The sequence below is a fragment of the Ogataea philodendri genome, assembly GCF_020536065.1.
Source record: "Ogataea philodendri strain CBS6075 chromosome Unknown scaffold3, whole genome shotgun sequence".
NCBI lineage: Eukaryota > Fungi > Ascomycota > Pichiomycetes > Pichiales > Pichiaceae > Ogataea > Ogataea philodendri.
Window position 1 is genome coordinate 125375 of NW_025764099.1, and position 25495 is coordinate 150869.

The window sequence follows — 25495 nt, forward strand, 5'->3', positions numbered from 1 at the left end:
TTGCAAATCATGCTGAGAGGGCTGAAAGTAATTGGGCGCCAAGTGCGCGTTTCCCGCGCCAACGCCAAAGGTAAGTGGCACTATTTGCAGGTTTCTGACTCAGCAGCTTTCCATACCACAGCACTCAAGCTGAAAGCTACCCCATTTGGGATGCCAGCCATGTCCCCCACCATGGAGGAAGGTGGCATTGTTTCGTGGAAAGTGAAGGAGGGCGATAAGTTCAGCTCGGGCGACGTGCTGCTGGAGGTTGAAACAGATAAGGCCACCATCGACGTGGAGGCCCAGGACGACGGTATTGTTGCGAAACTGCTCAAGCACGACGGGGACAAAGAAATCAAGGTGGGAACGCCAATTGCGTTTCTGGCGGATCCCGAGGACGACCTGGCCACGCTGAAGCTGCCGGAGATCGAGGCCGAGTCCAAGCCAGAGCCAAAACAGACAGAAAAGCCTGCCCCTCCACCAGAACCAAAAGCGCAACCACAGTCTAAACCCGCACAATCCACGTCTTCGGCCACGAAGACCGACCCGAACCAGGTCTTGTTCCCTTCAGTGGAGCTGCTTCTGCACCTCAAGGGCATTTCCAAGGAAGAGGCCCTGGCCAAGATCCCAGCAACCGGACCTAAAGGACGTATCTTGAAAGGAGACGTGCTCGCGTACCTTGGAGAGATAGACGCCTCGAGCAACTCAAAGATCGCCTCGTACATCGAGTCCAAGTCCCATCTGGACCTGTCGAACATCGAGCTGCGTGCTCCTATTGCACAGGACAAAAAGCCCGTCAAGACTGAAAAGCCTAAGAAAGAGCCGGTTGTGGTCACCTACAATTACAACGTCTTGGAAGACATCACTGTGGGCGATGTTCGGGAAATGTTGCAAAAGGCCGAGCAGTATGCGTACAGAAAGAGCGTTTCGCCGCCATCCGATTTGACAGACCCGTTATTTGAGGACCTGGTTGCTCCTCCAAGAAACGCAGAGAGATTCACTATCTCCACCAGCGTTGACGAACTGCTGAAGCGCAACGACGCAGAGACAGACTTCGAAGACGTCGACGACCTCGAGGTTAAGCTCACTCTCACAGACGTGGTAGATGCCAAAGACCGGGCAGAGCTGTTCAACGAGGAGCTCAACAGGCTACTTTTTTACGTGGAAGTATAAAAAATCTTAGATAGCTGATAAATGAACTATTTCACCGAAAACGGCCGTTTCCACGACGCGCACTGCCATTTGTCGCCGAGCGTGACGCCAGAACGCGCGCGCCAGCTGACCACCGTGCTGCAATCGGCCTTACACCAGGTACACTTGCCCCTGTTCAACATCATGTCCACCAACCATATAGACTTCCACTTGGTGCACGAGCTAGCAACACAAGTTCCGGCCGTGTTCCCGTCCTATGGGATCCACCCGTGGTACACCCATCTGTTCTCGACCGACCGTGTCGTTGATGAGTTTGGGAAACGACGCCATTACCAAACAGTGCTCCATCCCGCTCCGTCTGAAATATTACTAACCAACCTGCCAATGCCCATCTTTCTCAACGACCACATCGCCACCATCGAGAGGTACTTGCAAGAGGGAGGCGCTATTGGTGAAATCGGGCTCGACAAGTCGTTTCGTGTGCCGAACTCGGGGTTTTTCGGACCGTTCGAGAACCAGGGCCTTAGTTCGTCTCGGGTCACTATTTCTCACCAATTAACAATTCTCAACATGTTCCTGGAACTGGCCGAGAAACTACAGAGACCAATCAGCGTGCACTGTGTCGGATGCCATGGTAAGCTGCTCGACCAGATCAGACAATCAATAACTAGTCCAAACTTGATCAGTCTCCACAGCTTTAGCGGATCGCTTGACCAGATCAAGCTCTGGAAAAAATACTACCCTGAAATTAGGTTCAGTATCAGCAAAGTTCTAAACATCGAAAAATACAAACCAACGCTCGACAAGAGTCTCGCCGTTTTGAATGAATCAAATCTCATGCTCGAAACAGACCTGTCGCTGGACAGTCTGTTTTTAAATAATACATCTTCTCATTTGGAGTTGCTAGAGGAAACGTTCGAGCAGCTCCGAGAAGTTTCACCGACCTTGTCGCTGGAAACAATGACAGCCACGTTCGAGAAATGCCTGGGGCCTCAGTGAGCGCTCCGAAGCCCCCGCATGCACCGAATCGTGTACACCAGCTCTTTATACTGTTCAACATCTTTGCGCAACGATTGGCTGGTCGCCTGCTTCTTGGCACTCACCACGCGCTCGTCTTCCCAGTCGGACGCCCCCGTAGACTCCAACTGTAACGGCTGCGAAAACAAAGACACATCGTCGCCCTCCATGCTGTCGACGCTGATAGTGGAGGAGAAACCGGTGCTCACGGTTGCAGACCTGTGCGACCGGTTCCGTCTTCTGCGCGGAACCGAGTGGTCCAGCGGCATCTCTGTGCGCAGATCCAGGTCCAGGGACAGTTCTCGGGCAATGTTGAGCTTGTAGTACAGCTCCACAAACACCCCGGAGTTGTACGAGGTGATCAAGAACTGGTCCTGGGGAAACTGGATCCGCAGCGTGAACGGCTTGTATGGGAAGTCTGCCGCGTTGCCAAAGTTGACCAGCTCCTGCAGCGAAAACGAGTGGATCCGCGATCCCTTGATGCGGTTCAAAGACTCGTCCATATCGTGCGACTCCGCAGTAGTCACTTTGCGCAAGTCTGGCCGATACAACAGCAGTTCGTGCACCATGGTACAGTTGTGCGAAGCAAGCTTGGCCTTGCTCAGACACTTACCGTCGTCCTCTTTCATGTGCAGAAGACTCTTTGTGAGTCTCGTTGCCCAGTTGTGCTGAGCTCTTTCGTTGGCCTTCATCCAGTCCTCGAACTGGTAACAGGTTATACGTCCAGACTTGATATTCAGCTCTGGGTCGATGTACTCAGGCCGAAGGTTGTGGAAGTAGAACTTGGCAAACTTGCGTGCGTACGGCTTTATCTCGTATATGTTGACCTGGGTGGAGTTAATTTCAAACAACACCGGCTCAAAGCCATTTCTCCTGCGTGCAGGCCGTGTAGAGGACTCGTGGTAGAGGAAGTTCAACGAGATGTGCTCGATCGAGGGGGTATATGTTGGAGGAAGCTGGGCGGTTGCCGCCTGGAGGCTCGAATATTGCGGCAAAGGGTCCATTGTGCCGGATGTGTTTGTTCACAAAATCTGAGATACAACAAATCAGGTTCGTTTCAATCTGGCGTCTAGCAGAGATCTGACGGTTGCTGGCGTTTAATTTGGCTTAACGTGGAAACAGGAACCAGTGTGGTCAACAGCTCTGATGGACACTTCCAACAACAACAAACTAGCTTGAGAATACGAAAAGTCGTTCTTTGTTTGCCGGTTCGCCAAAATAGTGGAGATACAGATGACTATTACGTAAGAAGGGCCGCAATGCATTGTTCCCCAGACTGGGGATCGACGAATAACGCCGGCTGGGAAAAAATCTTTTTTTTGTGTTTTCCCGCATACATCACACGATCGTATACGAGTGGGCTACTTCTTTAATCGTTCCAGGTTCCTTGGCCCAGTTGGTTAAGGCATCGTGCTAATAACGCGGGGATCAGCAGTTCGATCCTGCTAGGAACCATTTTTTTTGATAAAAATTTAAATTTTTCCTGCACCATCTTTTTTTTAATACATGTCACTTGAAATCTCAAGGGAACCCATCGATATCGGGGTGGCTTTGAACTCGGCATACACGTTGTTGAACGTGGCACTGCTGTTGTTTTTAATATTAGGGATCTCGTTTTTTTACTCGGGTTTGACCCAGCGAAAGGCCGCTTTTCAGCAGCTAAGCTTCCCGTTGGTTGTGACAATCGAGATTCTTCTGCTATGGCTGTGTTTCGGCTACTCTCTGTCCTTTTCGCAGACAGGAAGGTCCGGCTATCTCGGGAACTTTGAGCATGTTGGTTTGAAAGAGCTCAGCAGCATGGTGATATATCCTAACCAAAGATTTGACGATGTCTCCACTGGTGTTGTTGAGCAAGTTTACAGTGTCTACAGCGGACTGTTTGCCTGTATTTCTGCCGTGATAGCAATGGGATGCCTATGTGAGCGAGGGAAGTTGAAACCAGCAATGATATTCTTGGTAGCATGGATGTTTCTGGTGTACTGTCCTGTTGCTTACTGGATCTGGAACTCCAACGGTTGGATGCACAAGAAGTTTGAAGTGCTCGACTTTGCCGGCGGCCATGCTGTGCACATTGTTTCTGGAACAACCGCATTGATGTACTCGTGGTTCCTCGGGTACCGCAACGAAAACAGTTTGACCGACTACCGTTCCAGCAACCTGGGACTGGTGGTTTGCGGGACCATGTTCATGGCGATTGGGTGGCTCGGGTTCAACTGTGGCTCGCTTTACACGGTCAATAAGCTCTCGGGGATCATTCTGTGCAACACGTTGACGTCGATGATGGTTGCGGGACTCAGCTGGATGGGACTGGACTATCTGTACTCGAGGAACGGACGGATCTCAATCGTGGGGCTGTGTTCTGGCTGCGTTGCCGGACTCACGGCCATCACGCCATGCACCGCGTACATCAGTTTCTGGTCGAGTTTCGTGGTGGGGCTTTTAAGCGGAGTGCTATGCAATCTGGGCACCCGGCTGAAATACTGGCTCAAGATAGACGACTCCCTGGACGTGGGGATCCATCTGATAGGAGGCCTGGTTGGCAACCTGTTGGCCGGAGTGTTTGGCGACAAGTCCGTGGCCGCGCTGGGCGGACTGTCAGTTCACGGCGGATGGATAAACAGACATTTCATCCAGCTGCTGTACCAATTTTTGAGCTCCTTGATTACCACGATCTACGTTGCCGGAGTGTGCTTCATCATCCTGTTTGTGCTTGTGAGAATACCCGGCTGTCATCTGCGGATGGACAGCGAGTCGGAGATGGAGGGCTCCGACAGCGCCGTGTTCAACTCGGAGTACATGTCCGATTACGTGGAGTTTGTGCGGCAGCTAAATCCGGACGACTATAAAGAAGAGTAGTAATGTTATGAGGACCATATAGTGTCAATTGAATGTGTTATGTCATGAATTTCTTGCGCCCGCCTGTGTCCAGCTTTCTGGTGCATTCTTTGGTCTCCACATGGGTGGTGAGCCATTCCTGCACGTTGTTGAAGTACATGCCGCATTCGCGGCAGCTGCCACTCACCTTGGACCGGTCGCTCTTGGGCGTGTTTGGCGGGTACTTGAAATGGATGGCCTTGAGATGGTTCTTGTAGGTGTCGCATCTGGTGAACTGGCCCGAGTGGTGGCAGTTCTCGCTGCGTCCTGCCGGGTCGTTGATGAAAAATGGGCACCGGAACTCCCACTCTCCGAGCTTGGACAGGTGGCATTTTTCATGTCTCATGAGGTCATTGAGTCGTTTGAACGAGCGCGAGCATGTCTGGCAGGTGAATGGCCGAGAATCTTGGATGTGTGTTGCGCGATGAGTTGTCAGATTACTGAAGTAGTTGTGGCAGATCGGACATTCTCTCTTCTTGCGGGGATGCGACGGAGTTGACGACGATGTGCGCTTTCTATGCGGTTTTGGCGGCGAGCTTGGCGGGGACTGTTTCAGGACTGGCTCCGACGCTGCCGGAGGGTATGAATAAGCCACAGATCCAGGAGATGGACGGGCACCGGACTGGGAGTCAAACACTAGCTTTCCCAGTGGCGGCAGAGAGTGGTCCTGCGGTGCCATGCTGTAAGGGTATCTGGTCAAGGGCGGCAACGCCACCAGTGGAGGTGGTGGCACCGACTGTGCATGGGAGTTTCTGTTTGGGAAGATCAGCGAAGAAGCTGGAGGTAATATTGGTGGTGCGTTCATATTTCGTGGGTCGCCCATATACTCATATGCTTCCTATCACTATGTGCACGAGAGAACTGCCTTGATCAATCTTTCCAAGAGCAAAAGCCGGACCGCTTGTATATATGTATTTCTAATACCGGCTGATTTTCTGCTGCAGCCGAAAACGACATGGGAAGGAATCCACACGGTGCGGCGCGGAAACACCGTTTTATTTTTTTTTACCTCAGCCAACAGCTCAGCCGAGCTGTGCACTGTTGCTACGTGTACGGAGGCCATATACCGAGGCCAAGGAACGGCAAACCAGCCTTGTTCGATCCATTTTCTCCGGATTTTCAGTATCAGCTCTTTTCCGGCCCCGATTCCAAGAACATTAGCTCATCTGTGCAAGCCGCGCTCTTATTTGAGGCAATTTACTGTTAAGCCGTACCGAGCCTGCGCGGGGCCAGCCAATGCCGAATTTCCCGACTGCCGAGAATCTGACAAATTTCAGACGTCGAATTTTTTTTCTCCGTGCTAAGGATCCACGTGAACTTGTTCACATGCGGGGCCTGTTTTAGGTCCGCAAGATTTCACCAGTAGAAAAAAAAAACACCCAAAAAAACAACTATTCAACAAATAAGGGTCCTATTTTATCAAAGAGCATGGAACTTCCATTTGAGTTGCCCTCCTACATTAATTACGCTGAGCCTACCATCGCCAGACCGTTCGGTGTCTACCTGTGGCCGATCTTCGACCACTTCTTCACCCAGGTTACCGGCTATGCCGCAGACGAGTTCAGATTCGTGAAGGACGTGACTTTTATGTCAAACTGGATCCACGCCATTTCCGTGATCGCCGTCTACTACGTGATCATCTTTGGCGGCCAGGCCATCATGAATAAGCTCGACGCCAGACCGATCAAGCTCAACTGGTTGTTCCAGATCCATAATGTTCTGTTGACTGCTATTTCATTTGTCCTCCTTGTTGTTCTTCTGGAACAACTTATCCCAATGGTGTACTACCACGGCCTCTTCTGGTCGATTTGTGACAAAGGTGCTTTCACCAACAAACTTGTCACCTTGTACTACCTCAACTACCTTACCAAGTACTTGGAGTTGTTCGACACTGTGTTTTTGGTGCTGAGAAGAAAACCTTTGAGATTCCTCCACACTTACCACCATGGTGCTACCGCTCTGCTGTGCTACACCCAGCTCGTTGGCCACACCGCTGTCGAGTGGGTTCCTATCTCGTTGAACCTTGCCGTTCACGTTCTCATGTACTGGTACTACTTCCTTGCTGCTCGTGGTATCAGAGTTTGGTGGAAAGAATGGGTCACCAGATTCCAAATCATCCAGTTCTTAGTTGATCTGGTGTTTGTGTACTTTGCCACATACTCCTTCTATGCATTCCACTACTTCGATGGCTTTTTCCCTTCGATGGGTGACTGCTACGGTACTCAAACCGCTGCTGCTTGCGGATACTTGCTCTTGACTTCTTACCTCTTCTTGTTCATCAGTTTCTACATCCAGGTCTACAGATCCGGCAACAAGAAGAAGGCACAGGCTGCTAAGGAGGCCAAAGCCAAGAAGCTGGCCGACGCCGAGCCAGTCAAGCCAAAGTCCAGAAAAGCGTAAATAGAGAGAATATTCAAAACATTGTAAAAATATTTCAAATTTCAACTTTTCGTGTTCGCGTTTCTACAGCTTATGGATTTATATTCGGTTATTGGTCCAACACCGCAAATCACGCCGTCCTCGTCATTGCGATTGGTCGAACTGGGGCCAGAAGTGCTACAGGCCATTGAAAACAAGTCCGAGTTGTACCTTAAATCGGCCGGATCTGACGATTATCCAGTGTTGGTGACTCCGTCCAAGACGTTCAAGATACGGCAAAAGAGTCACTCCAACTGCGTGCTTTTGATCCAGAACCAGGGCGAGACCGGATTCGCGTACTCGCAATTTAACAACGAGCTCCTTTTGTCCTCCATAGAGCCCAGTGTCAATATCAAGGGAGTGTCTGTTCTAAAACATCTTTCACAGAAACCAGAGCAAAAGCCAATCAGTCTTGAGACCATATATGAAAACTCGCCGATCTCGAAAAACGAGTTCGAACAACTGCGGCCCGAGCTCAACCTCGTGGACTTGGAGGGGTCCTGCTACATCATGCACGACGAGCTGGTGTGCGATTGTCTGAGCACGATTCTGCGATCTACGATCGAGGAGCTTGTTGATTCAGGCGATGAGATGCACATAATGACCAGACTCCAGTCGATCGACGCCGACTGGGTGATCCAGGCGGTCCAGAAACACCAGGAAGAACAGTTCCCGCGAGAGATTCGGGATACGGTGCTCGCAAAATACACAACCCGGACCGGCAGCAGTCTTAGCTTCCGAAACGAAAAGATCGTGCGACTGTACGGCGTGCTGCTTTTGAAAAACAGTCCTGCAGACACCAAGCTGGACGACTTCACGCTCAACCTAAGGCTGAACATGCCATCGAACTACCATCCTGATATTAAGCTGGAATACCTGAACGGCAACTACATCGAGGAGAATGGGTGTATTCGGTACTTTGCAGAGACGGACTTGAGCCCAATTCCGGCAGAACGTATTTCGGAGCTGTTCAAGCTCAAGAAAGAATGGAAACTCGGCGAAATAGAGCCATTTGTCCAGCGCATTAATACCAAGAACCTTAAAACCGAGAAATTCCTAATCAAGTTCGCTAAAGTGCGACGCTCGGGGAAAAATATTATAGTTACTGGTAGATAAAAATTATATGACACGGAGTTAAGTATTAAACAATTACACAACAGCCAGACTTTTCGGTTTTGGCTGGAGGTGGAGCGTTCTTGACTTCTGTTTCTGCGGTTTTCTTGACGTCAGAAGCTTCTTGGGTGGTCTCAGCAGCAGGTTGCTCTGCAACTGGTTCGGACTTGGCAGTAGCAGGAGCAGCCAACTTGGATGCAACCTTGGCAAACTCAGATCCCTGAATGTAAGCCGTTTTCAATTCGGACTCGGTGGGACTTCTAGATCCATCAGAGCCAGCAATTGTGCCAACTCCCCAAGGCGAGCTACCATGGACAGCAGAGACATTGGTAAGTTTGTCAAACACTTTGCCGTAGCCCAATGGGATGTAGATTAAACCGTGGTGAGCAACAAAACTGAGCGTGCTTCTCACAGTGGTCTCCTTACCTCCACCAGAGCCGGTCGACACGAAGAAAGACACGGGTTTCTGGTACAAACCACCAGTAGCCCAAAGTCCACCTGTGGAGTCGAAAAAGGCCGAAATCTGTGCAGGAATGTTTCCGAATCTGGTTGGGAAACCGAAAATGTAGCCATCGTATTCCACGAGATCCTCAGGCTTAATCACTGGGATATCGGCTGGTTTCTCTGGAGCATGGAGTTTCTCGAGCACTTCTTGCGGCAAAGTCTCTGGGACTCTGAAAACGTGTGCTTTAGCCCCCTCGGACTCGACACCCTTGGCAATCTCCTGCGCAAGAGCGGTCACGTGTCCGTACGTGGAATAGGTGATCACAGCGAACTTGGCCATTGAATTAAACAAGCAACAAAAACAGTGGTTCTAATATCTTCGAAAACAGGGCACAAGCTCAACTATAAGGACCTTATGCGGCTGACTAAAAAACATTCTTCGCCGTGCTTCGAATTCTATTTTCAAGTGTAGTAATCATTAGTAATTTGCACGACATACTATAGAAACTTTTAGATATCTGCAGCATTTTTTAGTAATGCTTATTCAATGCGGCGCCACGATTAAGAAAATAAAGTGGAAATTCGTTGTTAATAGAAAAACGGTATAAAAACGTCAGTTTGGCCCACCTCAATTTAATCCAAATTCATCAACATGGCTAAAATCGCAATTGTCATCTACTCTCTGTACCACCACGTCGCCACTTTGGCCAAGGAAGTCGCCAAGGGTGTTGAAGCTGCGGGATCTACCGTTGAGATCTTCCAGGTTCCAGAAACCCTTACCGAGGACGTTTTGCAGAAACTCCACGCTCCACCTAGACCAGAGTTCCCAATCGCTACCCCAGAAACTCTGACCAAGTATGACGGTATCCTGTTTGGTTTCCCAACCAGATTCGGTAACGTTCCTGCCCAAATCAAGGCCTTCTTCGACGCTACTGGAGGTCTCTGGGCCACTGGTGGCCTTTACCACAAGACTGCCGGTGTCTTCATTTCCACCGGATCTGGTGGTGGTAACGAGATTACCATTGTCAACACCTTGTCTTTCTTCTCCCATCAAGGTTTGATCTACATCCCATTGGGATACGCCAAGGCCTTTGCTGACCTCACCAACCTCAACGAGGTTCACGGTGGCTCTCCATGGGGTGCCGGTACCATCGCTGGTTCCGACGGCTCTAGACAACCAACCGAGCTTGAGCTCAAGGTCGCCCGTATCCAGGGTGAAGAGTTCGCTACTGCTACTGCCAAGCTCGCCAAATAGATAACGTTTTTTAGATTAAGGTGCCAATCTTGAAATTTCCCATGTAGCTTCCGGAGACTCTCTAGTGTAAGTCAATCTATCGTGAAGCCGGCTCTTTCTGCCCTGCCAAAACTCAATTTCCAAAGGAACAATCCGGATACCACCCCACTTCTCAGGACATGGGATCTCCTCGTCTTTCTTGTCGGCAAACTTGTCCTCGGTAGCCTTATACAGATCGTCTATGTGATGTCTGTCCTTCAACACACTCGATTGTGGAGAAGCGTGTGCTCCGATCTTGGATCCCCGAGGACGGGTATTGAAATACCGCGACGAGGTGTCGTAGTCCACAAACTCGACAATTCCCTCCACACGGACCTGTTTCTGCAGGTCTTTCCAGAAGAAGTTGAGCGCGGCGTGCGGGTTGCTTCTGATGTCTCTGTTCTTCTTGGAGGTGTCGAAGTTCGAGTAGATGATAAATCCTCTGTGGTCAAGCTCCTTGAACAAAACCACCCGCGACGAAACTCTTCCGGAAGGAAGCTGGGCAGTGGATAAGACCACAGACTCGGGGATCGGGTCGGTGGACTCGTTGGTGGCCAGCTCGAACCAGTTGGTGAATTGGGCAATCGGATCCTTTTCCAAATCGCTCACATCCAGCTGGCCCTTCTCGTACTGATACGTCTTTGGGGCAACTAATCATTAGCATACATCAGATGTCACTACTTACAGATGATAGGGCTCTTTTCGCCAGGCTCTTCTTTCAGGTCTAAATTCATAACTGATTTTATAAGGCCATCTTTTTCTTCACCTTTCTAAATAGATATCGGATCCTCACATAGACCCGTCGATCGGCTATTCCCAAATTTATTTATCTGATATTCCGTAACTTCCTAAATACTCCTGGCTATGGTGATCACCAAGCTTCTTCAGGAATATAGGCGATCCAAGGAGTCCGGGAACACTCTCCCGTTGCTGAACACGCAATGGAACCCGCTGACCACCTTGCGGAGTCTTGATTTCCGTGAGATACGCCTTTCTCAGTATATTCACTACACCATCGTGGCTATATTCTTTGCATTCGAGCTCTACATCATGGAAATACCCGTTTTGGCCAAACCGTTGATTGCGCTGACCCTAATAGTATTGGTGACCGTGCCCATCACGTCCCAATTTTTCAACTACGCTCTTCCGGTGCTTGCCTGGGTGTTTCTTTTCTTCTCCTCGAAATACATCCCGCTTCAAATGCGGCCGCCGATCACCGTCAAGGTTCTTCCCGGAATGGAAACCATTCTCTACGGCGATAACCTGTCGCAGCTGCTGGCGTCCTACACATCAACTCCATTAGACATAATAGCATGGATTCCCTATGGAATATTACATTTTTCATTACCATTTGTGGTTGCCGCGTTGGTTTTCATCTTTGGCCCCCCTAAAACACTGCGAGTGTTCTCGTTCACCTTCGGATACATGAATCTCGTGGGCGTTGTGATCCAGAACCTGCTTTTCGCCTGTGCTCCGCCGTGGTACAAAGTGTTGCACGGCCTTGAAAAAGCAAACTACTCCATGAAGGGAAGCCCTGGCGGGTTGGCCAGAATCGACCAGATCCTCGGCATAGATATGTACACGACCGCATTCACGAACTCGCCACTAATTTTCGGTGCTCTGCCCTCTTTGCATTCTGCCTGTGCGAGTCTGGATGCCATTTGGTTGTCGTACCTGTTCCCCAAGTTTACTCCGTTGTGGTGTGTCTATGTTTCGTGGCTGTGGTTCAGCACAATGTATCTGACACACCATTATTTTTTCGACTTGACGTTCGGGTGCTCGCTGGCCATTGCCTCGTTCTATTCGGCCAAACTGGTCGGAAAACTCGCCGTTAACGACAAATTTTGCAGGTGGTCCTACGACATGCTGAATCTGCACGATCCCCAAGTCGAAGATCCGCTCGCAACAGACACAAGTTTCCTGATAGAAGACGACCTAGACTTGGAGGACGACGGCTTTTTCGATGACACCAGCATCGAAATGAGAGATATCAGTACTGCATAGTTTCATGAAGTTTTAGCCAACGATTGTTTGATTTTTTCGTAGTGTTGCAGGTCCCGCTCGCTGAATCGCACCGCCTGTGCGTACTCACCGAGAATCCGGTTCGCCTGCATGAACTTGACCACACACCGGTCCGTACAAGAAGACTCACCTTTATTCAGCTCGCCTTCTCCATACTCGTCCGGAACACACTTGATCATGCACTGTTTTTTGATGGTGTTCAAGGTCGAGTTCATGGCCTCGAAGTGGATCTCTGCCAGCTGCATTCGCTGCGGGTCCACGTCGAGACCGCTCAATTGGGGTTGATTCAGGAAAAACGACATACTAGTAAAAATATTTTTCGGTCGTCGCGTCGAATATTATACTGTCCATCAGGTGGCTGTTCCCGGAAACCGGTTGTTTCCAGACGTGATCAGTGTCTGTAGTGGCATCGGTAGGAGTGTTTGCCCGTTGCTCGCTACACATATTCCGCATCTTGTAGCTGCTCCCGCTTCCGTGTTCTAATTGGTGTAGAGGTGTCTTTTCTCTGATCAATAAAATCCATGTGTCTGCCAATTTCGTTGACTCTAAACTTGTTTGTCTGAAGAATACGGGACAGTCCCGATATGTTTTAACGGTACGTGCTATGCTGAACGCGTCTAACATCCAGTTCTCTACCGCAGTGAAAGTCGCTGACCAGGACCGGCGGTCAAACTCCCCGGAGCCTGGTCTTTCTAGCCAAGGGACATTACAGTTCCCCAAGAAATTTGTGAACTCGTTATCGAGTATGAGCAAAAAAGAGCTCGAGAAGCGTGATATCTACGGCAGAACGCTCCTTCACACAGTTTGCTTGGTGAACAAGCGGTATTTGTTGGATAAGTTGCTAAAGAACCCGAATTTGAACATTGCCATCACTGACCTCGAAAACCACTGGAACTGTCTTCACTACGCCATCTTTTACAAGAACTTTATCATTGCGCAGATGCTGATTTCCAAGTGCCATTTGCTGCTCCAAGGAAAGGACCGCGAAGGATTCACTCCGTTAGATTTGATGAGCAGTGAAATAGACATCTGGAGACTCAAATGGATTCCGGAGAGCGTCGGTCGACTTGAAAGACCGCGCAAGAAGAAACAGATCGAGGCCAGAAAGTACGGAGTCGACGAGATCAATCTTCAGAAGCGGTTCAGCGAAGATCAGTCCGTGTTCCAAGCCATCAGGACACCCAAGTGGTTTGATATTAATAGAGGCGGATCTAATCTGGTGATGACGGGGTCCGTTAAGGAGGTCAGTCACGGTCCAGACCATTTGGTGAACGTGGATATGCGGAAACTGAAACACAAGTACGCCGATACAGAGACATACCCAAAACTGTCGGAAAGAATCTCGTATTCTCGGATCCGGGACGTCAAGATGTCTCGTAATCATACGATAGTGCTCACCTCTGAGCCTCGCGCAAACATGTTTGTGAGTGGTCTTGGCACAAGGGGCCGGCTAGGTTCGGGCAATGGACAGCCGCAAGACTCTTTCGCTGGTGTTCCAGCGTTCGAACACGAGCGCGTTCTCTTTGTCGATGTGAGCAACGACCATTCTATCTGTGTTACTGCAGATGCAAAGGTCTACACATGGGGATTGAACTCGTACGGCCAGTTGGGATACCAAGTGGACATCGCTCCACACCAGACAGAAGCGTGTGTTTCCACTCCCAGAGTTGTTAACACCGGAGATTTGAGAAAGTATACTCAGAACAGTTTCCTCGGTGCTAGCTGCTCCAAGTTTCATTCTTTGGTGTACACTAAGAGTGAAATCTTCGTCTGGGGATTGAATATTGGACAGTTTGGATTCAATCCGTCTGGCAGCTCTGCAAAGATTCCTGGTAAGGATGGCATGGGACTCGTGCAAACGACACCGTGCCGCACACTGTTCTCTTACGGTAATATCAGAACTGTATTCGCAACAGATACCTTCACACTGGTTCTTTCCGACTTGGACGAGTTACACTTTTATCTGAAAGGTTTCCACTCTAAAGTGTGTCCGCCTTTGCTAAAGAAGATCGACTCCAAGGCGTTCAATTCGTTCCAGCCGCGAGTTTTATCGCAGAAGAAATCCATCCACAAGGTTATTGTGCAAAAAGGTTGTGACGTTTGTCTTCTTTTGTTAGACAATGGTGACATTTTGCAATTGAGTATGGACTCAAGAAGTATAGACAATGCCGCCTTCCAACGCAGTTTGAAGTTCACAACAGTTTGGAAAGCGTCCAAGGAACATCTTAGATGTACTGACGTTGATATGAGCAATGACGGGTCTGTGATTATATGTGTTCAAGACGGATCCGCGTACAAACGTATCAAACGTACTATTCTCAAAGACTCGATCTCTTCACATGAATACATATCGAGGAAGTTTAAGTTCTCCAAGATTTCAGGTTTGAACAAAGTGGTGAAGGTTGTTTCTGATCCGCTCTTCTCCAAATTCGCGTTTGTGAGAGACGATATTGACCTAATTCCGCACCGATTATCCAAATCGTCCATCCTGAGCGACTTTAGTCGTTTATCACCGCTCCATGAAATCCAGGACGATTTGCAAGTGCAACGTCAAACTATCACAAACAGAGAAAACGAGGTGTTCATGACACACGATGACAGCTACCAGACAGACTTTATTTATAAAATCGAGCATCAAACGGCAGACGATGATGAGGCCCTTTGGCTGGAGGAAACTGAAATGCCAAGCTCTACTTCAGATAACCTCGACAAGGTGCTACACGATAGATGGACTCAGCCGTACAAGGCTGTTCCGGCTCTGGCTGCTCTTCCCCAAGATGAGAGTCTGCGGGAAATGCTCAAGTCCGAAGAACTCGACTACTGGATTGCAATGAAAGACCTCAGTCGGAACAAGCACTACAACATGAAAGTTGTTGTGTCCAATGTCGAGGTGGAAGTCCATCGCGAGGTTTTAGAGCTAAGAAGTGCTCCTTTGGGCAAATTAATACATCAAGGGGGTAAACTGGAACTTGGAGACGTGAAAATATCATATCAGGCTGGTGAGCTTGAGTTTTCGGGTGTCACGGTCTCTGCAGTGCTGATAGTCTTGCACCTGATTTACACCGACCAATTCCTAGACATATGGACAGACTATCCTTTGGGAAAAGTTCCTCCGCGGATCCAGAAAACCAAGACTGCCTTTGAACATCTGGCAAAACTTGTCCGTCTTGTTGACCCAATGGGACGCGTCAAATGCGAGCATCCGTTGATTGACGATCTAAGAAACCTGCACGGAAGTTGCTCTGTGAAGCTAGCAGATGGGTCGGTTCAAGTATTCGAGCCTTTGCTGATTGTCAGGAGTGCTTATTTCGAAACGTTGTTTTCGCGCCGTTGGGGAGTGGAGTCCATTTCTCTTCCGGAGGTGTCCCACACTGTTTTCGAGATTGTTCTGAAGCATTTGTATGGTGTTCAGTATGATGCGTTGTTCGACAACATTGACAAGATCACGGATGTCTCCTCGTTTTTGAACTGCAACCTGGACGTTATCGAGGTAGCTGAGGAGCTCATGCTGGACGAGCTGAGTGATGTGTGTCAGTTACTGATGAAAGACTTCATTGCGTTGGACAACGTTTACACGCTTCTCAGACACTCGTATCACATGAAAGCATACAAGCTTTTTGGCAACTGTCTGTGGTTTATCTACAACAACTTGGACGTTCTTTTATTGGACCCTAGTTTTGGCGACTTGATTGATGAAGAAGACAACCAGTTCCTGAATATTGTCAATGATGCGATGAAGTGGTTTGCAAACTTGAAGTACTACCATCGGGACCAGAAACCGCTTTTCCTTCAGGACAATTCTGGTTTGTTGAAAGAGTTCGTTCAAGATATGGATTCCTTCAACAGCCACTGGATTCATCCATTGCTATGGGACGTTGCCAAGCCTATTTTTGAGGAGCCAACTACTCCATCGAAGACGAGCGTGAGTGAACGCAGAAGACGGTCTTCTGCAAGAAGAATTGAGGAGATCAAGACTACCGTGCCAGGAGCTGCCGAAAAGCCACGTTCCTTATCGAAAGTGTTGTATTCACAGCAGCTGGCTATGGGAAGTACCGAGGAGGTTAACGAGAGTGCCATTGCGGACGACGAGGTCGAACCAGACTTTGTTGTGGTCAGTGGTAAGCGCAGACCATCGTCAAAGAGCAGCCTCTCTGCTGCCACTGGAACGCCAATCGTGCGTAGTGATTCTGTGACTCTTCCGCAAAGGAAGACTTCTCCCACGCCTGTTACCACGCCAAGGCCGTCGCGGCCTTCTTCGGTCACTGTTCACCACGAGAGTCCAAACACGAGTGTTGGTAGTCTGCCTACTCTTTCTGAGTCCTATGGAGCCACCAACACAGGCACGCAGTCTCCAAGCTCTGCTTCGCCGGTGGTGAAAGCCACCTCCAAGGGAATGCCTCGACTGTCTCAGAGAGAAAGAATCAAGCGGGAAAAACAACCGGTTGTGATACCTACAGGCTCCAGCGCCTGGAATACTACAAATGCCTGGGGATCTTCAGCTCCAAGCACGCCGTCCAAGCCATACAGCCTTGTGAGCACCAGCGGCCCTCCGGCATCTGTTCCATCGTTTGAGAGCATTCTTTTGGAGGAGAAGCTCAAACAGGAGAAAAAGGCCCCACTGCCTGTTCGGTCCTTTGAAGACATTCTGATTGAGGAGGAGTTTGAGATGTGGTGGGCCCAGGAAAGCGCTCGGGTCCAGGAAGATCTTCAGCGTAGCCAGCAGCACTCAAAGCCAAAGAACAATCGCAGAAACAGAAAGTCGTCCAGCTCCAAAGAGAACCAACGAACCGGATCCGGCTCTTCAGGCAAAATGCCAGCCAGAAAGAACTATCAACGTCGCGTTGATGTTTAATGACCATAATTTATAGTGTGTTAAAATGATTTGTACAAAGGTTAATCGTCCTCCTCGCTCCCGTCCTCAGTATCGCTCGGATCCTCGAACCAGCCGTACTGGTTCAGGTCTATGAAATATTCACCACCTCTTTGGTGGACTTCAACTCCTTCCCGCTGGAGCAGCTCGGCCTGCGTAACCACCGATTCTGCGCGTTCTCGCTTGGATATCACGCCCTGAGAATTGACCACCCTCCACCAGGGAAGATTGGCAAACTCGGGATCATCGAAAAAACGCGTGTAGGTGTCCATGTTCTTGAGCGACATGCCGACCTGTCTGGCATTCTGGGGCCGGTAAATTCGCCTAGCAATCTGGCCATACGATGTGGCGTGCCCAAAGGGTATACGGCTTGTTTCTGTGAACACCGCGTGGTGAAAAGCCAACTGCTCCCCCGATGGCTGTCTCATTGGTAAAAACTGACTGCACAGCCGTAAAGCAAATAAATATGGTGAAAAGTCTTGTTGTTATTTGCAGGCAAATAATTATACGATGCCAGACAAGACGGAGACGCTCCAGCAACGCAAAAAGAGATTCTTTCTCCAGTCCGATGCGAAAACAGAGCGTCTGAAGGATGTTGAGGACAGCACCAAGCGGTTCAAGTATCTTCTGAACCTGACGCATCTGTTCCGGCACTTTATCGATTTGAACGCGTCCAAGGATAAGAAGCTGATGAATCTGATTCGCCAGATTGATTCGCAGAACAGCAGCGGCAAGAAGGCGAAGAAGAGCGGCTCGGGCCGTAGACGGAAGTCAGAGAAGGAGGAAGATGCGGAGTTGATCCACGACGAAGAGTTTGAGGAGGATACAACGGTTCTTACAGAGTCTCCTTCCTACATCCAAGGTAAGCTCAGAGACTATCAGATTCAGGGACTCAACTGGCTCATTTCATTGTATGAGAACCGTTTGTCCGGAATTCTCGCTGACGAGATGGGTTTGGGTAAAACGCTGCAGACAATATCTTTTCTCGGGTTTTTGCGCTACTACAAGGGAATCGATGGACCGTTCATCGTGGTTGTTCCGAAATCGACGTTGGACAACTGGAGAAGAGAGTTTGCCAAGTGGACGCCGGACGTGAACGTTCTGGTGCTGCAAGGTAACAAGGAGGAGCGGGCCGAGCTATTGAATGATAGATTAATGGAGGCTGATTTTGATGTGTGCATCACCTCGTTCGAAATGGTGATCCGCGAGAAATCGAAGCTCGGAAAGGTCAGATGGGAGTACATCATCATCGACGAAGCGCACAGAATCAAAAACGAGGAGAGCGCGTTGTCGCAAATCATCCGGTTGTTCTACTCCAAACACAGACTTCTAATTACAGGAACTCCTCTTCAGAACAATTTGCATGAGCTTTGGGCTCTTTTGAATTTCATTTTACCAGATGTTTTTGGCGATGACGAGGTATTCAACGAATGGTTTGAAGGCCAAGGAGAAGAAGACCAGGACCAGGTTGTCAAAAAGTTGCACAAGGTGTTGTCACCTTTCCTTTTGAGAAGAGTCAAAAGCGATGTCGAGAAATCGTTGCTTCCAAAAGTTGAAATTAATGTTTACGTTGGTATGACAGATATGCAAGTCAAGTGGTATAGAAATCTTCTGGAGAAAGACATCGACGCTGTCAACGGAGCTGTTGGTAAGAGAGAGGGAAAGACCAGATTACTGAACATTGTGATGCAGTTGCGAAAATGTTGCAACCACCCTTATTTGTTCGAAGGAGCAGAGCCAGGACCTCCATTTACAACAGACGAGCACCTTGTGTACAACTGCGGCAAGATGATCGTTTTGGACAAACTATTGAAAAAGCTTCAAAGCGAAGGTTCCAGAGTGCTTATTTTCTCCCAGATGAGCAGACTGTTAGACATTTTGGAAGATTACTGCTATTTCAGAGGATACGAGTATTGTCGTATTGACGGATCCACTGCCCATGAAGACCGTATTCAGTCCATTGATGACTTCAACAAGCCCAACTCTGACAAATTCATTTTCCTGCTTACCACAAGAGCAGGTGGATTGGGTATCAATTTGACCACTGCCGACGCGGTCGTTTTGTATGACTCCGACTGGAATCCGCAGGCAGACTTGCAAGCCATGGATCGTGCTCACAGAATTGGACAGAAAAAGCAGGTCAAGGTCTATAGATTCGTCACTGAGAACGCTATTGAGGAGAAAGTTTTAGAAAGAGCTGCACAGAAACTGCGTTTGGACCAACTTGTTATTCAACAAGGCCGTACGAATAACAAGGCTACCTCGCAGAGCATTGGAAACACCAAGGATGATTTATTGGGAATGATTCAGCACGGTGCACAGGATGTCTTCAACAACAAGTCCTCGAACGCCGAGTTGGACACAGACATTGAGGCCATTTTGAACAAGGGTAAGGAAAAGACGGATTCCTTGAATGTGAAGTACGCCAAGCTGGGTCTGGACGATTTGCAAAACTTCACGTCGGACTCGTCTGCTTACGAGTGGAACGGACAGAACTTTGCCAAACGGGAGAACTCAACTCTTGATTTGTGGGTCAACCCGTCCAGAAGACACAGAAAGGAGCATCAGTACTCCGTGGACAATTATTACAAAGACGTGTTACAGAACGGTCGCCCTTCGCCATATAAAGGGCCTAAGCAGTACCACATCCAGGATTTCCAGTTCTATCCTCCGCAACTGAAAGGACTGTTGGAGAAGGAGCAATTAGCATACAAGAAAAAGATTGGTTTCCAGGCACCGTTGCTGGACGGACTGGACAGCGAAGATGAGTTTGTTGCGAGCGACGACGAGACCAAGGCGGATCGTGGCGAAAGAATGGAGCGGAGCAAACAGCAGCAACGCGATGAGCAGGAGAAAATAGACAACGCCGAAGAACTTACAGAGGAGGAGCAGACTCTCAAAGACGAGCTTTTAACCCAGGGATTCGACAACTGGAATAAGCGTGACTTTTTGTCGTTTGTTCACAGCTGTGCAAGACACGGGTCCAAGAGCTACACGGCGATAGCCACTGATTTGAGAACAAAGTCTGTTGAAGATGTTGCCAAGTACAGTGAGGTGTTCTGGCAAAGGTACCGAGAGATCGATGGCTGGGAGAAGTATGTTAACCAGATTGAGCAGGGAGAGAAGAAGATCCAGAAGATTTTGTTACAACAGGAAATTCTTTGGGATAAAGTTCGCCAATACGAAGCTCCATTGCAGGACCTAAACATCATCTATCCGCCAAACAACTCAAAGAGACTGTATACAGAGGTTGAAGACCGGTTCTTGTTGCTTAAGGTGAACGAGTACGGACTCAGCAGGAAGAATCTGTACGACTTGATCAAGGCAGACATAATGAAGGAGGACGAGTTCAGATGTGCGTTCTACTTCAAGTCCAGATCGAGCATTGAGCTGAGCAGAAGAGTGGCTACATTGCTGCTGGCTTTGACGAGAGAGGTCGAGAACCCGGCTTCGTTGAAACGGAAGCCAAAGAAGCCAAAAGGAGTCGAAAACGAAAGTCGTCAGGATAGCGCAGAGCCGATCGACCTTGCATCGGACGACCGTGAGGTCAAGAGGCCCAAGAAATGAGATGTAGAGTAAGTTACCGGTTAATATTATTCTGATTGCGTTCTATTAGTCCAGGAAAGCGTGGCACTGATTCAAAACGCCCAGGTGTTCCAGCACAAAGTTCGCGCACTGGTTCCTTGACTTCTTTTTACTCGTTCCAACAGAGGAGCAGATGTCCACGTCGTTGATCGTGAGCATTGTTGTAAACTGCGTTCCCTTGCCAGTGGTTTTGTACACCGGCAAAATTTTGTTCTTAGACAGCAGCGAATACAGCTTGTCGGAAGAGTTCACGTTCACGTCTGAGGCTTCCACACGCACAGGTAGTACCAATTGTTCGTCTTGCGGGTTGATTTCGGGTAGAGGTTCCTGCTTTCGAGTGGTTTCGGGTATTTTGGTAGCAACCACCGAGACTTCCCTTGGTGTCTCTTCTCTTAGTTTCATGTACTTCTCAATAACGTCGTGTTTGCCCAATGCGTTTTCGGCAGCATACAAACCTGCTTCCTTTTGGTTGTGGCCTTCTCCTGTACCTATCACCTCATCCCCCATCATGCAATCCACCATAAATGAAACGTCCAAGCCGTTACCGACTCTAGTGGTGACGTATTTCGGCGGATTGGCAGCAGACCCAATCAGACTGTACAGTTTTCCCTTAGAATTCAGATCGACCGAATCCTCATACAAGCTTCCTGTGAGGCCCGACAAGCGAGGTCGAATTAGTAGGTAAAGCCAATGTTTGATTTCGTCGAGATTGTTGTATCCTGAGTCCACATACAAACCACCGACGTAAGCCTCAAAAACGTCGGAATACAGTTTGTGCTTTCCCTGGCTAAATGCAGCGTCTTTGGCAAAATTCACCAACAGTTTGTCGGGAAAGCCATACATTCGAGAAAACTCGCCCAACGAGTTGTTATTCACTATTTGGGCTCGCAAAATGGACAGTTTTCCTTCGTTGTAGTTTGGATACATCTGAAACAATAGCTGAGTCACTAAACTGTTGATCACGGAGTCTCCAAGGAACTCTAGTCGCTCGTTGTTGGAGTTAAGGAGCTCCGTCTTGGACAAATACTTGGTGTTTCCAACTGCAGACTTGTGCGTAAACACGGTCGCCTCGATGGTAGGATCATTAATCTTAGGAAGGGGAGGGATTCCAGGAACTATGTGGTCGTCGTTATTGCACTCGTATTTGTCTTTTTTAATTCGAAGCTTGGAGTTTCCTGTTCCTTTCAGTTTTGTATGCTCATCAAAGGCCACGATCTGCTCAAATAGCTTCAAATCACCTTCCTCGTATAAACTCTTTAGCGTGGCAGCCAAGTAAAGTTTTTGGTTCCTTGTAGCAGTAATAAGAACCTCTTTGGAGTCGCTCTGCTCGTGCACATGCTTCAAAGCCTTGCGTAGCTGCTTCAAATTTGGAGACTCTGCCAAAATCTCCCGTATGCTCTGCTGTAACTGTGTCACAGCATACTCAATTTTTGTTGTCATCACAGACGTGAGTTTTAGAGGACTAGACATCTTCGACTTGATTCTCTTCGCGCCCTCGTCGCCGCTCTCGTGCGCAGACCTCTTCCTCTCCATATAGGTAAAAAATTTGAGAAAATTAAATGCACAGCCTTGGCTTTATTATACTATACACATCGCTAGAATCTGAACTTTTCCTGTGTTGTCTTGACGGGAGGTTGCGTTTTCAACCTCTTTGGCTCCTGTTCGGGCTTCGCATCGGCCTCGGATGGCCCCCGTTTTAAATCGTATGCCAAACTCTCGGTGCCGTAGATACTGTCTGTCTGGCCCCCTTTTTTTTCTTTCAGCACAGTGTACAGATGTTTAGGCCCCTCATCGGTAGTGTCTGGTTGTTGGACAGGCTGTGACTTCAACTGGATTGGCGTCTTAGTCTCCTGTATCGAGTCGATCATTATGTCCTCGTTAGAGGGGACGTATTCGTTAGGTTTCTCCTCGGTATCGCTTTCTTCTTCCTCCTCTTCGCTCTCGGACTCGCTCTCTTCCTCCAACTGACCCCATCTTGTACGATCAACGGGCTCTCCTCGACTTACTATCGTTCTCTGATCGTTGTCAAACGATACCGTGCCGTCACTTCGTATGCGCATGTAGGGGTAGCTTGGAGGCGGGCCCAGTTTTTGAAACTTCTCGTACCATGGAGGCAGCCGCGACTTGCCACCAACCATACCCAAGGCCTCGCGCAACCGCGGAGTCATCACACCTGGTCTATACTTGCCCACCTTAAACGGTCCCAAAAGCTCTATACTCTCCAAACCTTCAAAATACACTTCTCCAAAGCGCAGCATGTCCGGTTTCGTCTGGTTCTTGAAAAACGCATCGTAGAGCTTATTAAAGTCGATGTCCAGCTGGCCCATTCGAGGTTGCACACGCTCCCGCATCCGCTGTTTCAGTGTGGACTCGTTATCGTTCATTGAGCTTCTCATCTGGATGATGCCTGTATCGGCGATAAATTTCGGCAGTTGGTACGGAGGCCTGTCGTAGTTTCTTCTCCCCATTAGAAACCCTTTGGCAGCAGCCCAATGCTGCGGCACAAGAATGGCGTTGTGCTGGCTCTTGAGGTATGCCAAAAGACGTGGGTCAGGTGAGTCTGCGTCGGCCATCTCCAGAAGCTCCGGTTTGTCTGATTCGGCCTTCAGATAGGCCAGTGGTATTTTGTACTTTTTCTTGAACTGACGTTTGGACAGCTGTTCGGGCAAATCGTCCCCTTCCAGGCCTTCAAAAGACTGTATCTGGTTGTTTTCTGTGTTTTCTGGTTGCTCTTCCTGAGTTTGATCCTCGTCGTTGCGTGACTGGAACTTGTCAAACACTGCTTTGAACTCTTCGTATTCACCAAGAGGCGCCTCTTCCACGACCACGTCCAGCGGCGAGTCGGGCACTTCTGGCTCCACAGACTCTTTTTTCAACTCAGGTTTTACATCCCCGTTGGCTAACGAAAGCTCCCTTTTCTGCTTCGCCCGCTCCCGTCGAAGCTGGTTCTTTGTTTTGCGAGCCATTACTTAAAAATATTTTTCGGCTGTGCATTTTAAACATGTCTGAAACCAGCGACAATAGCAGTGCTCCAGCTATTAAAGAACCAGTTTCCAGTGAACCCGGCCTACGTTTGGAAATCGACCAGCCACCCAAGACACAGCTCTCTGTCTCTGAGATATCCGAAAAGATCACCACAGAACTAAACGACGCGCTTGACCATCTCGCCAAAACAGACAGAGACTTGTCACGTACTTTTGACCGGATCGAACGTAAATTGACACAACTGACACAGCAGTGAGAAATGGGTGCACATACAGCCAAGTCACTGTGGTTGGTACGATCGCTGGCTGTCAGAGCGTACTCTACAAGGGTATTTTCGTCGCCAAAGTTCAACTCGTTTGAGTCGTACTTGAGCCACGCCAAAGTCGCTGGCACGTCGCCGCGGTCGACGGTATTCACCGGATCAGCGTACGAAATATCGTTCGCCGACTTCCTCTCGCAGACACTAGCGCCAAGCCGGGTGATCCACCAAGGCGGTGCCCATGACGGAGGAGTCGATCTGCAAGCAACACTGGACCTCAATTCTGTGACGGTTTCGCCAGGCGACGCCTCACCGCCAAATTTCCCCGCTTCGGGCTCGACAGTGCGACTCTTGGTGCAGTGCAAGTGCTGGGAACGGGCTAAGATGGACGTCAAGACGGTCCGCGAGCTCAATGGCACTTATGCTAACTATATCCGACAGAACCAGAATAAGACACAGGCTATTTTGATGTTTGTCACACCAACAGGGTTCACGCGAGGAGGGCTGGCCATGTTCGACAGCAGTCCCGTGCCGATGATCTTTGCCAAATTTGCCAAACCTCAGCTGCGGTCGCCGTCGCTGGACCCGTTCAAAGTGGAGAACTACGAGAAAGGGAAGGTGGAAAGTTTCTATTGCAATATCGCAGCACAACAATTGCTTGACGGAACTCAATGGAAGCAATACTTAAGCATAGCTATACGTAACCAATAGCCGATCAAGCAGGGATCTGGCTTCCACGCTTGACGGCGTCAATCTCACCAATGTCCTTGAGCCACTGACTCAATCTTGGGAACTGCTCCAGCTCCTCTAATCTTGGTCTGTTGACCCATGGCCAGGAAACAAGGTCGGCAATGGACAAATGGTCGCCCACCAGGTACCCGGTCTTGTTACGGGTGAGTCTCTCCTCCAACACGGAAAACAGTCTCACGGTTTCCTTGCGGTATCTGTCAATACCATATGGCACTTTTTCAGGAGCATAGAAAGCAAAGTGGTGGAACTGTCCCTTCATTGGTCCCAATCCAGCCATCTGGAAAAACACCCATTCCAACTGCTCATAATACAAGTCTGTGCCGTATTCGAAGCTGTACTTTCTGTCCTTGTCGTATTTGTCACACAGATACATCATGATGGCAGCACTTTCATTAATGTGGGTGACTTTACCCTTGGCGTCCACATCAGTGAGGGATGGGATTCTGCCGTTTGGATTGAATTGCAAGTACCAGTCCTCTTTGCATTCGCCTCTGGAAATGTCGATTTTCCGCACATGATAGTCCAGCCCGAGAAGTTCCAAAAGAATTGAGACTTTCTGCCCGTTCGGAGTAGCAAGCGAGTACAGCTTTATGTATGGGGCCTCCAATCCAGATTCCTTGGGATCGCTTTCGTCGATAATGTAGTGGACCATATTTGAGTGGGTGATTGAAAGATAAGACGGATAAATTTGTCAGCAACTCCACAGGCTACCTCAAATCTTTTATATGCAGCTATTGTTGCTAATTCTTAGTGA

At 49.1% G+C, this 25495-nt stretch overlaps 22 protein-coding genes and 1 pseudogene across 23 annotated transcripts; 10 read left to right on the forward strand and 13 right to left on the reverse strand.

The window, feature by feature from the left end:
* Window positions 1-9: 9 nt before the first annotated feature.
* Window positions 10-2130, forward strand: OGAPHI_005506 (uncharacterized protein; the record flags this gene model as incomplete). Its single annotated transcript, XM_046206698.1, has 2 exons — window positions 10-1146; window positions 1291-2130. 2 exons carry the CDS (start codon window positions 10-12, stop codon window positions 2128-2130), a joined length of 1977 nt encoding a protein of 658 aa, XP_046059347.1.
* Window positions 81-737, reverse strand: OGAPHI_005507 (uncharacterized protein; the record flags this gene model as incomplete). Its single annotated transcript, XM_046206699.1, has 1 exon — window positions 81-737. The coding sequence occupies one exon, from the start codon at window positions 735-737 to the stop codon at window positions 81-83; it is 657 nt and encodes a 218-aa protein (XP_046059348.1).
* On the reverse strand, window positions 2124-3152 carry OGAPHI_005508 (uncharacterized protein; the record flags this gene model as incomplete). Its single annotated transcript, XM_046206701.1, has 1 exon — window positions 2124-3152. One exon carries the CDS (start codon window positions 3150-3152, stop codon window positions 2124-2126), a length of 1029 nt encoding a protein of 342 aa, XP_046059349.1.
* A 502-nt stretch (window positions 3153-3654) lies between these two features.
* On the forward strand, window positions 3655-5004 carry OGAPHI_005509 (uncharacterized protein; the record flags this gene model as incomplete). Its single annotated transcript, XM_046206702.1, has 1 exon — window positions 3655-5004. One exon carries the CDS (start codon window positions 3655-3657, stop codon window positions 5002-5004), a length of 1350 nt encoding a protein of 449 aa, XP_046059350.1.
* Window positions 5005-5041: 37 nt separating this feature from the next.
* On the reverse strand, window positions 5042-5845 carry OGAPHI_005510 (uncharacterized protein; the record flags this gene model as incomplete). The annotated part of the gene is made up of 1 exon (XM_046206703.1): window positions 5042-5845. One exon carries the CDS (start codon window positions 5843-5845, stop codon window positions 5042-5044), a length of 804 nt encoding a protein of 267 aa, XP_046059351.1.
* A 605-nt stretch (window positions 5846-6450) lies between these two features.
* OGAPHI_005511 (uncharacterized protein) lies at window positions 6451-7422 on the forward strand (the record flags this gene model as incomplete). Its single annotated transcript, XM_046206704.1, has 1 exon — window positions 6451-7422. One exon carries the CDS (start codon window positions 6451-6453, stop codon window positions 7420-7422), a length of 972 nt encoding a protein of 323 aa, XP_046059352.1.
* Window positions 6757-7589, reverse strand: OGAPHI_005512 (annotated as a pseudogene). The gene is made up of 2 exons: window positions 7490-7589; window positions 6757-7145 (listed from the first exon to the last, which is right to left on the reverse strand). Coding segments are annotated over exons 1-2 (489 nt in total).
* On the forward strand, window positions 7495-8556 carry OGAPHI_005513 (uncharacterized protein; the record flags this gene model as incomplete). Its single annotated transcript, XM_046206705.1, has 1 exon — window positions 7495-8556. One exon carries the CDS (start codon window positions 7495-7497, stop codon window positions 8554-8556), a length of 1062 nt encoding a protein of 353 aa, XP_046059353.1.
* A 25-nt stretch (window positions 8557-8581) lies between these two features.
* OGAPHI_005514 (uncharacterized protein) lies at window positions 8582-9337 on the reverse strand (the record flags this gene model as incomplete). The annotated part of the gene is made up of 1 exon (XM_046206706.1): window positions 8582-9337. The coding sequence occupies one exon, from the start codon at window positions 9335-9337 to the stop codon at window positions 8582-8584; it is 756 nt and encodes a 251-aa protein (XP_046059354.1).
* A 288-nt stretch (window positions 9338-9625) lies between these two features.
* On the reverse strand, window positions 9626-11004 carry OGAPHI_005515 (uncharacterized protein; the record flags this gene model as incomplete). Its single annotated transcript, XM_046206707.1, has 3 exons — window positions 9626-10232; window positions 10311-10874; window positions 10952-11004. 3 exons carry the CDS (start codon window positions 11002-11004, stop codon window positions 9626-9628), a joined length of 1224 nt encoding a protein of 407 aa, XP_046059355.1.
* On the forward strand, window positions 9650-10252 carry OGAPHI_005516 (uncharacterized protein; the record flags this gene model as incomplete). The annotated part of the gene is made up of 1 exon (XM_046206708.1): window positions 9650-10252. One exon carries the CDS (start codon window positions 9650-9652, stop codon window positions 10250-10252), a length of 603 nt encoding a protein of 200 aa, XP_046059356.1.
* A 130-nt stretch (window positions 11005-11134) lies between the features above and the next one.
* Window positions 11135-12274, forward strand: OGAPHI_005517 (uncharacterized protein; the record flags this gene model as incomplete). Its single annotated transcript, XM_046206709.1, has 1 exon — window positions 11135-12274. One exon carries the CDS (start codon window positions 11135-11137, stop codon window positions 12272-12274), a length of 1140 nt encoding a protein of 379 aa, XP_046059357.1.
* A 2-nt stretch (window positions 12275-12276) lies between these two features.
* OGAPHI_005518 (uncharacterized protein) lies at window positions 12277-12594 on the reverse strand (the record flags this gene model as incomplete). The annotated part of the gene is made up of 1 exon (XM_046206711.1): window positions 12277-12594. One exon carries the CDS (start codon window positions 12592-12594, stop codon window positions 12277-12279), a length of 318 nt encoding a protein of 105 aa, XP_046059358.1.
* Window positions 12595-12896: 302 nt separating this feature from the next.
* OGAPHI_005519 (uncharacterized protein) lies at window positions 12897-17144 on the forward strand (the record flags this gene model as incomplete). Its single annotated transcript, XM_046206712.1, has 1 exon — window positions 12897-17144. The coding sequence occupies one exon, from the start codon at window positions 12897-12899 to the stop codon at window positions 17142-17144; it is 4248 nt and encodes a 1415-aa protein (XP_046059359.1).
* OGAPHI_005520 (uncharacterized protein) lies at window positions 13743-14779 on the reverse strand (the record flags this gene model as incomplete). The annotated part of the gene is made up of 2 exons (XM_046206713.1): window positions 13743-14141; window positions 14606-14779. The coding sequence occupies 2 exons, from the start codon at window positions 14777-14779 to the stop codon at window positions 13743-13745; spliced, it is 573 nt and encodes a 190-aa protein (XP_046059360.1).
* Window positions 16148-16936, reverse strand: OGAPHI_005521 (uncharacterized protein; the record flags this gene model as incomplete). Its single annotated transcript, XM_046206714.1, has 2 exons — window positions 16148-16485; window positions 16744-16936. 2 exons carry the CDS (start codon window positions 16934-16936, stop codon window positions 16148-16150), a joined length of 531 nt encoding a protein of 176 aa, XP_046059361.1.
* A 41-nt stretch (window positions 17145-17185) lies between the features above and the next one.
* On the reverse strand, window positions 17186-18343 carry OGAPHI_005522 (uncharacterized protein; the record flags this gene model as incomplete). The annotated part of the gene is made up of 2 exons (XM_046206715.1): window positions 17186-17603; window positions 18168-18343. 2 exons carry the CDS (start codon window positions 18341-18343, stop codon window positions 17186-17188), a joined length of 594 nt encoding a protein of 197 aa, XP_046059362.1.
* Window positions 17673-20729, forward strand: OGAPHI_005523 (uncharacterized protein; the record flags this gene model as incomplete). The annotated part of the gene is made up of 1 exon (XM_046206716.1): window positions 17673-20729. The coding sequence occupies one exon, from the start codon at window positions 17673-17675 to the stop codon at window positions 20727-20729; it is 3057 nt and encodes a 1018-aa protein (XP_046059363.1).
* Window positions 20730-20774: 45 nt separating this feature from the next.
* Window positions 20775-22217, reverse strand: OGAPHI_005524 (uncharacterized protein; the record flags this gene model as incomplete). Its single annotated transcript, XM_046206717.1, has 1 exon — window positions 20775-22217. The coding sequence occupies one exon, from the start codon at window positions 22215-22217 to the stop codon at window positions 20775-20777; it is 1443 nt and encodes a 480-aa protein (XP_046059364.1).
* OGAPHI_005525 (uncharacterized protein) lies at window positions 20881-21432 on the forward strand (the record flags this gene model as incomplete). The annotated part of the gene is made up of 1 exon (XM_046206718.1): window positions 20881-21432. One exon carries the CDS (start codon window positions 20881-20883, stop codon window positions 21430-21432), a length of 552 nt encoding a protein of 183 aa, XP_046059365.1.
* Window positions 22218-22342: 125 nt separating the features above from the next.
* Window positions 22343-24683, reverse strand: OGAPHI_005526 (uncharacterized protein; the record flags this gene model as incomplete). The annotated part of the gene is made up of 3 exons (XM_046206719.1): window positions 22343-23668; window positions 23760-24339; window positions 24676-24683. 3 exons carry the CDS (start codon window positions 24681-24683, stop codon window positions 22343-22345), a joined length of 1914 nt encoding a protein of 637 aa, XP_046059366.1.
* OGAPHI_005527 (uncharacterized protein) lies at window positions 23749-25291 on the forward strand (the record flags this gene model as incomplete). Its single annotated transcript, XM_046206720.1, has 3 exons — window positions 23749-23959; window positions 24047-24691; window positions 24828-25291. 3 exons carry the CDS (start codon window positions 23749-23751, stop codon window positions 25289-25291), a joined length of 1320 nt encoding a protein of 439 aa, XP_046059367.1.
* OGAPHI_005528 (uncharacterized protein) lies at window positions 24707-25393 on the reverse strand (the record flags this gene model as incomplete). Its single annotated transcript, XM_046206722.1, has 1 exon — window positions 24707-25393. One exon carries the CDS (start codon window positions 25391-25393, stop codon window positions 24707-24709), a length of 687 nt encoding a protein of 228 aa, XP_046059368.1.
* Window positions 25394-25495: the final 102 nt, after the last annotated feature.